The 14,440-nt window shown below is 43.1% G+C and overlaps 1 protein-coding gene across 4 annotated transcripts in view; it reads left to right on the top strand.

Moving 5' to 3' along the window:
* The first annotated feature begins 705 nt into the window (after nucleotides 1–705).
* The window catches only part of GCG (glucagon), an 18,459-nt gene continuing 4,724 nt past the window's right edge, over nucleotides 706–14,440 (top strand). Inside the window, exons 1-5 of one of the 4 annotated variants that reach the window (XM_028747110.2) lie at nucleotides 706–835; nucleotides 5,573–5,673; nucleotides 6,058–6,219; nucleotides 9,086–9,136; nucleotides 13,364–13,501. In XM_028747110.2, the coding sequence (XP_028602943.1) occupies nucleotides 5,582–5,673; nucleotides 6,058–6,219; nucleotides 9,086–9,136; nucleotides 13,364–13,501 (443 nt within the window). In that variant the 5' untranslated portion in view covers nucleotides 706–835; nucleotides 5,573–5,581. The remainder of the gene's footprint in view (nucleotides 836–5,572; nucleotides 5,674–6,057; nucleotides 6,220–9,085; nucleotides 9,137–13,363; nucleotides 13,502–14,440) is intronic. The other 3 variants (XM_028747118.2, XM_077936700.1, XM_077936702.1) reach the window with 3 other exon arrangements.

The raw sequence follows: 14,440 nt of genomic DNA, 5'->3' as shown, positions 1-14,440 counted from the left end.
CCATTGTACCAGCAGTACCACCAATAAATCACACACAGGTGGACAAATAAGGCCGTAGCTCAGTGGTAGAGGATCTGCCCTGTATGGAGAAAGTCCCAGGTTCTACTTTAAAAAAAAAGTTTTCAGTTTTACAATTGCATCATTTTTGCAGAAGGTCTCAGGTTGAATCCCTAGCATCTCCAGGTTGGGCTGGGAATATCCCCTTCCTAAAACCCTTGGAAGCATCTTCCAGTAGGTGAACATGATACTGAGCTAGATGAATCAATGGTCTGACAGCCCCCTGTGTTAAAAGGGTTTTTCAGAATACTTCATTCTGGAATGCTTTAAAACGCCTTATTCTGGATCGTGACCACAGTATTTGTGCGATCAAATATGAATTGCATTTAATTGTGCTCCCATTGTGTTTGTGTGTGCCATAAGGAATGCATTGTTTCCCAAGCGCTCGATTCCTACGCTGGGTCGGTCTAATATCACGGTGACAGTTACTTCTTTTGACAGTGACACCTCATTGACTTTGTTAGGCTCTGTGTCAACACTGATGTCACAGAGTAAACAGAACAGACGTGTGAAATCAGTTGTAAAAAAATGGTCAAATGCAAAGAATGGCAAACAACAGAATTCCCCCACCCCACCGCAATTGACTAAGGAAACTGTCAGCAATGATGCACTCCTATAAGTGCTTGCCAGAGCTGAACAGTATATATAGATATCCGTGACTGAGCAGGAGAGACTAGCAGACAATTACTCTTGGATCCTCAAGGCTTCCAGAAGTCCCAGAAGAAAGAGACAGCACTGCCTTTCCTGCTTCTCCATAACCCTTCCAAAATACCTACAGGTAAGAAGAATAAGATAAGTTACCTGTAGTATTCATTGGGAGAACTTCTTCTATGTTTGGCTAACTTAGGCTGCATCAACAGGTTGCTTTGTAATAGTTTTCCTTTTTCTCCCTCTTGATGAGAAGCATTGGATTGAGAAGCACGATGCAAACTAGTTTAAAATCCATTTCACTCACAAGCTGTGCTGTTTGTAATACTGAAGTAAATGACAACAGGCAGGGAGAAAAAAACTAATTGTATAATTATGATAAAATTATAGACAGATAGAGAGAAAGACTGATTGTATAATTATGAGAAAATTCCTGATGAAAGTGTTGAGAGAGGGTGGTTTGTTTTGTTGTTGTTTTTTAAAAATGAGGATATTTTGTATTTCAATTTTTTGTTTTTTTTAAAAAAGAAAAAGGTAGGTTTAGACGCAGAATCATTCCTTGTTAAATTAAAGAGCAACATTTCAAAAGCACTACCCTCGTAAGCCAAACAAAATTTGGGAACACTCCAGCCAAAGTTGAGATCTTTCATGTCCCATGAATAGCCAAGGAGGGTTCAGTTTATGCCATGCAGCCTTGATCCTATCTCTTTTTCCTTGTAAATGTAAGTTTCATTGACTGTACGAAGGATTGCTCTCTAATTCTCTTCATTGAATTGAAGCTTTAAAATGCTTAACTTCATTTTTTGTTTGTTTTAGTGATTATTTTGTACTGTTTTTAATGGGGTGTTATGCTTCCTTGAATACATCTTGTGCTCTGCCCTAATATTGTATGATGCAGAAGTATATAAAAACTTTTTTTTTAAAATTAAACTTTGGCTGGATCAGGTCCTTAATCTGCTTCTGCAGAATCACACTGTGATGGTTAACCCTCAATTCGTTTTCAGTTTATGACACTTTTACCATAAAAGGGTCTCTTTAAAAAAAATTTATTGATCTGACTGCAATGCAAGAATCTGTGATTGGATTCCCTATTCCTTTTCATTTCTGAAAAGTATTTCAGATGGAGCTCTGTTGCAAGAGAAGGGGGAGTCAGTCCGTTCTCACTTCCTAATTCTTCAGTGCAATAGTACAATCTGCCTGCATGTTTTCCCATCTCCAGCTAGTAGTAGTTTCAGGGTAGGAGAGATTTGCATCACAGAACTGGGTGGGGGTGAGTGTTGAATGTCTCTGACCTTAACCAGGGCCCCGATCCACATATAGAGACTCCATTGCAATTTTTAGGTACAGGAAGTGATCTTTTACACCTTACATAGGCATTAAAATAGATATCCATATGGGGCGTAGAGGATTCAATGGGAAATAACAATTTATTGGGTACATTGATCTTTTTGTTTTGGAGATAACTTCTCTGTCTTATTCTAAATGATGTAGAACTATAAGCCAAGAACTCTGGTGGCTGAAGCAGCATCACCAATGGATGAATGGTAGAAAACTTTTCTATGTAGTGTATGAGAAAGTTTCAAGGTGATGGGATAATGAGTTGCTGTTTCATCCTAAGCCCCACTCCAAAAAATCTGAAATTAAAAGTGTGTTAATTAACACGTAGGAATCTTATTTTCTTACACCATTTCAGTTCATGTTCCTTACCTCAATTCACAATAATCATGTTAGCCTTTAGCTAGTGTGAGAGAAAAATGATGATGATGATGATTTTATATGCCACCCATCTGACTGGGCTGCCCAAGCCACTCTGGACAGCTTCCAGAAAATTATAAATCTATGGTAAACAACTGTCTTACCTACCCTGGATTATAGCCACCAGTGCCCTACGAGTAGCCTCCAATGTAAGCCATAATTCACCCTTTCCGAAACCATTCTTTAACCAAAGCATAACTATCCCTTGAACTTTGCACTTCTCTGAATTTTGCAATGCACTTTTTCAGCCAAGAATGCAGAAACTAGGGTACAGTGTACATAAATGAACATATATTACAGTAAATAGCATACAAAGATGCGTCATATAATGGGAAATTGCAAAAACGCATCTATCAGGACGAATTGCATGCAAAAATGTGCATATTATGAGAAATTCACGCGGAAATGATGGCGAATTTTCATGAGTACTTAAAAAAAGATTGAAATGTGGAGAACTGGACTTAACAGAAAAATGGGGAACAGAGAAAGCAAAATGGTCAGATTTGCCAATTCCTCGCTCCTAGCAAGGAAGGCAGTTTTCTTCCATATTTGTCAAGCATTCTTTTCCATTTTACTTTTTGAGTATGGTGTTGGTTTCTTCTTTTGTAAATTGGAACATCACAATGCACCCAAATGATGGTGCACACACCTAGGTTTTTCAACAACAAATAAAATCTTCTGTATACTATTGTATATAGTTTAGCAGCAATACACCTTGATTCTAAATATGCTGGCTTGTAAGCCTGTTTAATTCAACAGAGTTTACTGCTAAGGACTTGTTTTTCAAGTTGCAGCTTTGGGGTTGGTTTTGTTTGTTTTTTTAGTTTAGAGAAAAGGCAAGTAAAAGGTGATATCACAGAAATTTATAAAACCAGGCACGTTATGGAGAAAGCGGTTCGAGAAAAGTTTTCCTCCCTTTCTCATAGTACAGGAAATTGCAGACCTCCAGTGAAGCTGAATGTTGGAAGATTTAGGGCAGATATGAGAAAGCAGTTCTTCATGCAACACATAGTCAGTCTATGGGACTCGCTCCCCGAGGAGGCAGCAATGGCCACCAATGTGGTTGGCTTTCTAAGAGAAGTAGACAAATCCATGGAGGAGATGACAATCAATGGCTACTAGCCACATGCCTGTGCTCTCCCTCCACAGTTAAAGGCAGCAATGCTTCTGAATACCAGTCGCTGGAAGCCATCGGAGGGGAGCGTGCTCTCCTGCTTGCAGGTTTCCCACAAACACCCGGTTGGCCACTGTGAGAACAGGATGCTGAACTAGATCAGCCATTGACCTGAACCAACAGCCTCTTATTATGTTCTGAAGCTGGGAAAAGGTACTCCTGGCCACAGAGGTCAATTGGCCCTCTAATCACAAAGGTGCATCCATGCGTATTCCAAGCTATGTACCTGATCCTTTACAGGGTGCATCACCCCATCCAGAACAGGCAATTGGCTTATATTTCAGACACAGAAGCCACCGACCCAAAAACCTTCCACCTCCCCAAGGTTCGGACCCTGTTTATTGGCCCTCATTCAATCCACCACTGTGTTTGTGCACTGGTCCAGAGCTTGCAAAGCCTCTCTTGATTCAGATGTTGTGGAGAGTGTCTTCATCAGCATATATATTCATCCCTAAGAGAGGCCATCGAGAGCATCGGCTTGAGATTTTTAGAATATCATTGGGAAGAAGCATGCCCTCTTGGGAAATAGCACTAGGAGGCAGCATTGGACTGCTGAAGGACATAAGGAAGGGAGAGCAGGACTGCGTTATTCTTGCAAATCTGAAAAGGAAGGCGGTGGCAGGCAAGGCAGCAGTGGCGGCAGGACAGTTTGTGTGCATTCTTACGAAACACATTACAAAACAGGGCCTAACATAGCAAAAGAGCTTGTTAGCTTTGATCAAGTCCCGCGCCCCTGCTTTCAGAGTGACGTGGTTGCATAACTCAGTTTTGCAGAATTGTGCCAGTTGTTGGTAACTAAAAATAGAAACCCACATAAAAGTTGTGCCATATCGCAGGAATTCCTTTTCGTTATTTACGCAATCGAGTTATAGAGTAATCATGTTTACACTCTCTAAATCAGTGTTTCCCAAACTTGTGTCTCTAGCTGTTTTTCGGACTACAACTCCTATCATCAGTGGCGTAGCGTGGGTTGTGAGCACCCGGGGCAAGGCAAGTAATTTGCGCCCCCTAACCCATGGATTTGCACCCCCTAACCTGTGGATTTGCGCCCCCTAACCCGTGGATTTCCCTAACCCCAGATGTTGCGCCCGGTGCGGCCGGCCCCCCCTGCACCCCCCATGCTACGCCACTGCCTATCATCCCTAGCTGGTGAGACCAGTGGTCAGGGATGATGGGAACTATAGTCCAAAAGCATCTGGAGACTCAAGTTTGGGATGCATTGCTCTAAATCATATTTAATCCTCTAAATCCATCTATTAATTTTTAGTCTCTATGGAGATTCATTCCACAGGGAAGGAAGTCCAACTGATTTCAGTGGGTGTCCTTCCAAGAAAGGCTCATATTCATATGTCACACCCCTGTGACAGAAGCTGTTAAGGGTTGTATCTGCTGGGCAGCAACACTCCAGGTTGGGGCTGTAAAATCCACTAGTCATGTGGTTTCACCTAGAATGTTTGGAAGACTTTATGCCTGTGCTAGCAACCATTCACTATATTGGCACGTAGATTCTTCATAAGCATGGCTTTCCCCCAAAGGTATGGCCATGTGCTTAGCATGCAAACTGTTCCAGATTCAATCTCTGGCAACTCCAGCTAAACATCTCAGGAACTATGTGGTGGGGAAAACCTCTGCCTGAGATTCTGGGTGAACTGCTGTCAGTCAGAGTGGTACATTAAATGATCCCTACTGCTTTGAACACAAATTGAGGTTTTCAGGCTTATCATAAACTGGGGGCTGGGGGGGTGAATTAAATGAATGGATCATCTAATCTGTTCTGGGGCTTCTTCCTATGTAAATTCCTCTGGTACACAGAATAGTTCTTTGTGACTTCCACATGGAGGTATAATGGCTGATCCATCTTTCAGTGTCTTCAGGACAGGTCTTGAGTGTATGAAGCAAGCTGCAATGACTATTTCCCCCTCTAACTCTGCCCTACAGGTGACGAAAATGAAAAACATGTACTTTGTGGCTGGGTTGCTTTTAATGATTGTACAGAGCAGCTGGCAAAGTGCCCTTCAAGACAGAGAAGAGAAATCCAGGTAAACACCAGAGATCAAACTTTTAATGCTGTAATAACCCAAATGTGGGCTACATATTTTCTGGTAACAGAGCTGGCACGGAAGTCCATTTAAGATGCTATCATTTAATCTTGCCACCCCCCAAAAATTGGATAAGCCAGCAGCAAATGAAATTGCCAATTCAACCAGTGGTGCTTTTGTCCCTTTGGTTTTTGTTGTGTAAGCAAAATCTCTATTTATCATTACCAAACTGTTATTAATCAACTAACAATCCTTTCTTAGCAGCCATTATTACTTCTAGTACATTAGTTGCATATCTCTTATGAGGAGGTTGATACATGGTACGGTGACTTTCAAAATGTGCAATTTTCAGTACAAATAATTTGTTACAAACCACACTTATAGATCCTTCAAGGCTTCCCAGGCCGAACTATTAGATGACTCTAGACAGCTGAATGAAGTGAAACGTCATTCACAAGGTACATTCACCAGCGATTACAGCAAGTACTTGGACACGATACGAGCTCAAGATTTTGTACAGTGGTTAATGAACACTAAAAGAAGCGGGTAAGCAAAATGGATACACCCCACCTGAACCCCCTTATAAATTGCCACATGGCATACACAAGAAAGTCTTATGCTGGTGTACCTGGTACCATATAAACCCAGGAGACTGCATGATGATGGGATAACTTCATCCAACTAAATATGTAGAGTTTGGATCAATTCCAAGAGCTTCAGTGTTCATCCATCCATCTATCCATCCATCAATCCATCAATCCATCAATCCATCCATCCATCCATCCATCCATCCAGTCATCTGTCCAATTGTTTGTTCTTCCAGCTATCCATCCAGATTTACAGCCCATTCTATGCTGAGAGATTGGAGCAAATAGCATCACTCGAATCTATTACAAAAGCATCTTTTCACAAAGAATTCAGTGTCATCTCTTTGCCACAAATGTGTCACTCCGTAATTTCCAGCACCCTGAGATACAGATGCTAGGTAAATCTCATTGTAACATTTTTCCAATAGGTGTTAGTTGAATAAGTTGAAAAGTTTTCTCATGCAAAAGCCGCTAAAAGGAATTGGAATTGTGCAACAGTAAACACTGTCTACTTGAGCAACTCCCATTTGATCAATATAGTTTAACGCTGAAGAACATCTGAATGCTTTGGCTACAATCCAGTGTGTGTTTTTTCATATTCATACCTGAAGAATCACACTCATAGCAGAATGATACTGCGCTGGTGCAGCTGTCGTTCCTCCCAATTCTGACTATCATTGCTGGTATGCCTTTTGGCTCATCGCTGAGTGGGGATTTCATCCCTGGTATCTCAGGCCCTAATCAAGCGCTCTAACCCGGACACGGCAATGGCAAAATAAAACCTGTACACCAGTTTTATTTTAAAGCTGTTCCTTTAAAACATCCTATCAGACAATGCATAGACACACACACATTTTCAGAGATGAGACAATGAGGACCTTTTGAAACATTCAAATCTGCAATTTTGTTACCAGAAGAATGACAAAGTTGTAAGGCCATTAAGTGAAATTATTTTTGGAACAGCTTTATTTGGAAGTTTAACATTACCATATGTAGGACCAAGATAATAACTCGCACGTGGTTTAAAAGAAGATAACACAATAGACAGAACAGTCTACATAGCCTCCTAAAGCAGAGCAAGGTATGTTCCAGCTATAGTACTGTAATACACTGGTGCATTTGGGCCGGACTGTAGAACACTATACCAAGTGAGACCATTGTCCATCTAACTCACTATTGTCTACACTGACTGGCTGCACCTCCCCAGAGTTTCGTATGGGGTCTTTCTTAGTCCTACTTTCCTAGAGATGCCAGGAACTGAATCTTGGATCTTTAGTATACGAAGCATGTGCCCTTCTCATAGGAAAAAAAACTGTGCCTTATGTCAGGGTGAGACTATTTCCCCATCAAGCCCAAAGTTATCTACTCTACTACCAGGCACTCTCCAAGCTCTCAAGCAGGTGTTTCTTGTTACCTGCAACCTGATCTTTAACTGGAGACACCATACTGAATCAGGGACCTTCAGTACACAAGGCATGTGCACTGAGCTATGGTCTCTTTCCCAGAAGAATGTGGGCCCAAGGAGGAAAGTTATGCATACTGATATGCACATCCTTAGACGTGAACTGTGTGCGTAGCTGGCTACATGAAGCAGACTTGTCCAAGGAAGAAGTTCATTGGATGCATCTGGATGTCCCCTCAGCACAAGGTGAAAGCACAAGGGAAGGAATTGGTCCACTGTGGATCCTACCCATAGTACTGTTGTGCAGTAAAGCAATGACTTTCAAATGCTTGCCTTCGGGGAATCCTTACTCTGCTGATTTGTCAACTGAGGAATTCCAGTTCATCTGCCATGGTATTCCTATTCCATTGAAGAAGATGCCAGGAAGTGTTCTGGAGCATCCTCTCACTTCTCAGCCAAGGTGATCAGGCACCAGTGTAGCCCTGAATGAACTGACAGTGTGACCTATAACATTCCCCTGTAGGAGCACTGACAGTGATGGGGAAACTACATTGCAGCATTGCTTAGCCACTGATAATCTTCTGACTGAGGACCAGCAGCTAAGCTTCTAAGGAACACCAGCCTTCCCTGGAATACAGCTTGGAAAACCAATGCAGCAAAATCTAAGCAAAAGTAATGTACTATTGGAAACTCTTGAAATAAAGCAACTGTGTTTGTGAGTTTCCTTTTCTTTATTCCACCCCCCTCTTTACTTCTCCTTCACAACTTTATGTTTGGATCATTCACCATTTCTCATGCTGACAGCCAAAGTCATTTGGTACTTTGGTGTCTCTCATTTGCGTATCAGTATTTGATATGTTGCTATCCACATACTTCGTTGCCATTGCTGCTTCACTGTCATGTGTGTTGTTGTTGTTTCTCTTTTGGGGTCTTGTGTTCACTTTAGCCATCACTGTTGTTCCATCAGTCTGTCGAACAATGCCTTAATCAGATGACATTGGCTAGCAACTTGGTTATGGAATATCAAGAGTGGCTGTGCCAATGTTCCTTTTGAACAGACCACAGCCCATCAGATTAAGCCCAGCTTTTCCCAGTAGCCACCCTGGGGTTGATGGGAGTTGTGGTCCTAAACACTTTTGGAGGTGTCTTTCATCCTAAGACACCAAACGGGATTGATCATTCTTAGCTGCTGGGTGCAGTGGTTGGTCAATCAGTTGTAATACATATATAAATGATGTCCCTAACAAAAGACAACACTGGGATCTTAATAGAATTAAATGCAGACGTAATGGAATTCCTATATGATTCTTGTTGTATCCATTTAAGCTTGTAATAGTTAACTGATGTGCAATGCCCCTCCCCCGTCTACATATCTGTGCAAATGTAATTTTAATAACCTAATGACTATGGACCTCTGCTGCAGACAAGGACGTGAAGAGAGTGAGAAAGAAAACCTCCTGGACAATCTCTCAAGGTATTTTAAGTAATTTCAGATTTTTTTTTAACACAGGGAATATAAAAAAAAAGATCCTAAACCAATTTGACTAGGGTACTTCCAGGTGGACAGTTGATTGAGTACTCATTCCTCTTGGTTTGCAGGGAGATTAGAGAATTCTGGCTATTTAACAAGCTTTTTTTCTGATCTGTTTGTGGAGAAGTTAGGTGACAGTTGTGTCGAGGCAAGTGTTATCCCACACTTTCCAGCACATTTCCCAGCCACCTTCCTTACTTCAAAAAGTCCAATCTTTTGGGAAAGCGGGTTTGTTCCATTCCCCTATAAATTTGCCAGTACGTGACTGCATCCCACCTGAAAACACCAACAGTCTGGAAGTGCTCTCAGTTTATACACACACACACACACACACACACACACACACACACACAAAATCTGGAAAACATTAGCCCTCGAGTGCAATAGCGTGCTACATGGATGCTACTGCCTATGAAGAATCTCCCCTCTCAATGCTGACAATGCAGATCTGACCATCTGGTGGGAGAGAAGGTGTGCCTCCTGGAAAAAGTTCTCCCAACACGTAATGTCTACATATTATGATGCTTATAGCAGCTGTGGGGAAGCTTGGCCCTTCCTGATGCTGCTGAACCTCATCTCCCATCAACCGCAGCAAACTTGGCCAGCAATGGTGGGGTTCATAGTTCAGCTACATCCAGAGGGCCAAAGGTTTCTCACACCCACCTTAGAGAACCATCTAAGATAGACCGGAATGGCAATGGTTCTCCAGAGCCTCAGGCAGAGGTTCCCCCTCCCCAAGTGCTGCTGCCTGATCCTTTTATCTGGTAACGTTAGGGATTGAGTTTGAGACCTTTTGCACACAGATCAAATCTACCACTAAACTATGGCTGTCCTCCCAGGGTGTACTAAATGTGGCTTTTTGTACACAGTAGCTTTTTGTGATGTGTGCATGGAAACCTCTTTCTGCTTGTGCATGATCCTTCCTGGATTGGGGTGACTTCTCTTTCATGGCTGTTCCATTCCATGACAGTGACACACAAATAGACGGGCTTAGGGCAGTAGCTCAAGTTAGATTTTTATAATGAATTCAAGTATAGTCAGGTAAAAACAATGATGTCTGCTAGTTTCAGACATGATATCACAGGTAGCTGTTCCCTTGGCATTGTGGACAAGTGTGTTGTTAGAACCACCCACACCTGCCTTTTGGATTATGTTCTCTTGATTGATCATGATGCCCGGTCTACTTCACACATTACGTGGGGGTAAATACCAAGTGGATACATGATACCATGTGGTGCAGGTTGCAGGGAACCAGAGCCCATCACAGCTTCCTGACACATGCACCTGTGCAATGCACCTGTTTGCGTACATTATATTTTTACTTGTGGATGTAAAATATGTTATATGTAGTCATGTCCACAAGGAGTGTGAAGTAGTCCTTAGCTTACAGAGTTATACATAGGTTTACACTAAATGCCTTTAACGGTGCTTCTCAAAATATGTAGACATTCAACTCATGAATCTAACACAGACACAAGAATCACTAAGCATAATGTAATTCAGAAAACCAAGGGATTCTAAAAATGTTGGTGGGGAAAGTGAAACGGGATCCAGCATAAAACTTAACAAAAATAATATGCATATAGGGAATAGTTTTACTATCCAAACAAACAGAACTTCCAAACAAACAGAAATGCAGTAGTGATATGTTTGTGGAAATCTGAAATGGCGGGGAATAGCAAGGGAAGATTCAGTATGACTCGGGTATCGCATCAGGAAAGGTTGGGAACACATCCATTTTCCATTTGAGGTGTCTTTGGGAAGAATTCTCAGAAAGATGGTCTACACTAGAGGCGGCCACTGATTCCGTTCTTTCCCCTGAATGAAGCTATCAGCCCCTACCCTCATTGATCCTAGAATGAAAAGAGGTTTCTGGATGAATGGAATCTTTGACACCTTTGATTTGGCTGGGCATTTTGTGTGTGGGAGGGAATGGAACCCTTTAGCAAAACTCATGGCCGGCAAAAGGTTGATGGAAGCACCTCCACCGTTAAGCACATCCTGATTCCTCGTCAAGCGATACATCTCCATATCCGTGCTGTATGTCCTCTTGCTGTAGAGGTACTATTGTGGACAACTGTTTACAGATGCCATAAAGGGGACAATTCAAACCCCAAACCTGCTGGGTTGAGAGAGGTTGGCCCCAGAAGATCTTCAGCTCAGCCAGCTTTTTCCTGGCATAGCTGGGCTATGCCGGCATATGCTCCAAATCCTGATTCAGTTAGCAAAATGCTAGTGAAATATCTTCATCCTGGTGTAGCAAGCTGAATCAAATCAAGTGGACCTTACATTGGTATAAGTTCCTTACCCTAGATCTTAACTCTGTTCAGCTATAAGTCATGTGATCTAGCAAGCCTGCAGAGGTACATCAGCAAAAAGGGGTGCTGTTAAGTGAAACTCGGTCTTAAAAGACTTGTTTTCCCTCTGCCAGACTTGGCCAGCTCAGCTGCCAGTAGCCCTACTCCTGAACTGAGTTTGGAATAGGGGTAACTAACACTGGCTCCAGTCAAGTGGGTCCCACTGGCTTACTATACTTAGGATTGCTTGGTCTGCTAAATGCTAGAATTTGCAATGAGATACAGGTGCGGATCACATTGTTGTGGTGTCAGCAGTTGCTTGAGGCAAATCTTCCTAACCGAATAGTAGGTTTGATTGAGCTGCGGGGGGGGGGGGAGTACAGATTTCTTCTTTACCAGTATCTAAACTGGGCTGACACTAGAGCCATTTCCTTGTGGATGTGTTGGGGGAAGGGCAGCAGGAGTCTCATTTGAAGACCTTAATAGCTCTTGTCCTGCAGTGGAGCTGTCTCCTTAATTCCTGGAATCAGAGAGCCAGTCAAATAACCTTCCATGCTAATTTTGACAACCAAACTGGCTTATTGGGAATGCAGACCGAATGTGTCCAAATGCAAGTTAGCACTTTGGAAAGCAGTCGTATGGAACCTAGAACTGCCCCACTTCTTTCCAGGTGGACACAACTGAATCTGACCTAACCACTCACACTCTCCCTTTTCTCTTCCTTTGGCCCCTGGTGTGGGCTAAACCTTCTCCTTCCCTCTGAGGATACTTAGATCTCTACCCATTGAGAATCATCTGGTCCAATCTGCAATGCCTCCTATTTCTATTTCTTGGTCATACTAGAATGGGATGGGCAGTTGAACTGACATGATCTGTCTATGCTCTCTGTGGCTGTCTCAACCACAATGCCTCCAACTCAGGAGTGTTATGTCCAGAGAGCCACCTCGGAGCACCTCTAGTTGCTTCCCTGAAGCAGCAGTCTGTGTCTGGTGGGTGGGCAATGGTGGTGGCCGCAGTCACAGTGAATGGTGGGCTGGCTGCAGTGGTGGTGGCAGTGGTGGCCGGTGGATCCACGAGTGGTGGATGGAGTAGGCAGTCTGCCACCTGAGATGCGTGTGTCACATGGCTCATTATAGGGTCAGCACTAAAGAGAGAGAGAGAGAGAGATATGGAGGAGATGCTGGGAGCAAAAAGACAAAGCAAGAAGGCAGCCTGAGTCATGAGTAGGGATGGGGTTCGCAGTCACTGACCAGCTCATTTGTTTTTCACATCATGCTTGCTCAAATTCTCTCTGTTTTAGTCTACTATTCACTCATCACATGTCAGATCGGTCCAATCTCTCTCCCTCTCCTTTTAAAATATCATAACTGACTTTGGTTCACCTTTGTTGCGATAACTTTTTTGCACAATGGATTTTGCTCTTTGTCGTTCTGCTGCCATTACATTCATCGCTGCCTATCATAATCGAGCCTCCATCTGCACACCCCCAGGCAGATTGTGATTTGCTTGTCTTGCAGTGTCTTTGTTTTCTTCTTCCTGCAATGCAACAAGGCGTAGGTGTGCCCGACCCATGGCTAGTGCCATCATCTTAGCTAAGCAGAGTTCATAGGAGCACACATTTCAGAAGCGCAGCCAATCTGAGTTTGAAAAGGGCTGTACAGTTACAACAGCCAACTTCAACACAAAGCCTTTCAGTTTGTTACTTTCTTGCCACCGCCGCAACCGGTCTTGTTAAATATTGCTAACACTTGCCTGAGGCGCAATCGGCTCTCAAAGCTTGCAAACGAGTGGATGAAGCTGTGCTTGTGTGCATGCTCGATTATTGTGAAATTCACCAGCGTTCCTAGTTCTAAGGCAACTGCTCTTCTTTTAGCAACGGACTCGCCAGGCGTCATGCTGAATACGAGAGACATGCTGATGGCACCTTCACCAGTGACATCAGCTCTTACTTGGAGAGCCAAGCTGCCAAGGAGTTCATTGCTTGGCTAGCAAATGGAGGAGGAAGAAGAGAGTAAGAATCCATCTGTTGCTAAGCATTTCTTAGCTTTTTTGGGGGGTGGGGGGATTAATACCAATTGAAGCCTGCTGGAACCACAATGTATTGCTCCCACACCTTCCTCACTGTATTTCATAGTCTTCTTTTGTAATTGAAAATGTTGTCATGGGTGTGGAATGATCTACCTGCCAATTAAAACGTAGTTCTTTTGAGACTTTGATTGTGCTGTTTCATGCTCGAATGGGTCACGTTTTCTCCATGAGGTCAAGTGGTACAGAAGATCAATATTGGTTTCACGTTTCCTCTGATTTCTTCCCTATCCTGCTTTGCTTCCATTCAAATGTCTTGCACCCGGCTTCTTGACCACCCCAAGTTCTGTCAACCCCAATCTCTCTGGTTCCCCGTTTGCCCCAGGATCCCAATCTGCCACTGTTCCCAGCATTCTCCTTTCCCTTCCATTTTTCCCGTTTCCAAAGTTTGTACAAACTCCTCCTCTTCAAGCCTCTCCTTCTTCTCCCCTCCTTTTCAAGAAGTTGCTGCTAAAAACTCATCATCACACTGTCACTGTCTTTCCCATCCCTTTACAAAAGGGTGTTTGTGTGTGTGTGTGCCTTCCCACTCTTGCTGTGTGTTACGTTGAATATATTTACCCCTCCTCTCCTGCCTCAAAGCATCCCATAACATTAGGCTGCCAACACCTCCATCAGTAACCTGTACTCCATCAGTAACCACCTACATCCTGTTCTCACCACTCTCGTGACAGCCTCCTTTTCTTTTTGATCCTTTTGGCCTGTTCTACCCACTGCTGCTGACTTTGATCCATCTTCCTCAGTGACTGCACATTTGGAACGGCATCTTTCTGCCTCCGTTCCTTCCCTTAATAAGCCCACTCAGAGACGTCTGCAAGCCCCCTACACATTTTTGCCTGTGTGGCCTGGCAGTCGAAAGATCAAC

Source organism: Podarcis muralis, chromosome 1 (genome assembly GCF_964188315.1).
Source record: "Podarcis muralis chromosome 1, rPodMur119.hap1.1, whole genome shotgun sequence".
In the NCBI taxonomy this organism is placed as follows: domain Eukaryota; kingdom Metazoa; phylum Chordata; class Lepidosauria; order Squamata; family Lacertidae; genus Podarcis; species Podarcis muralis.
This window is presented reverse-complemented; position numbering and strand designations above follow the sequence as displayed.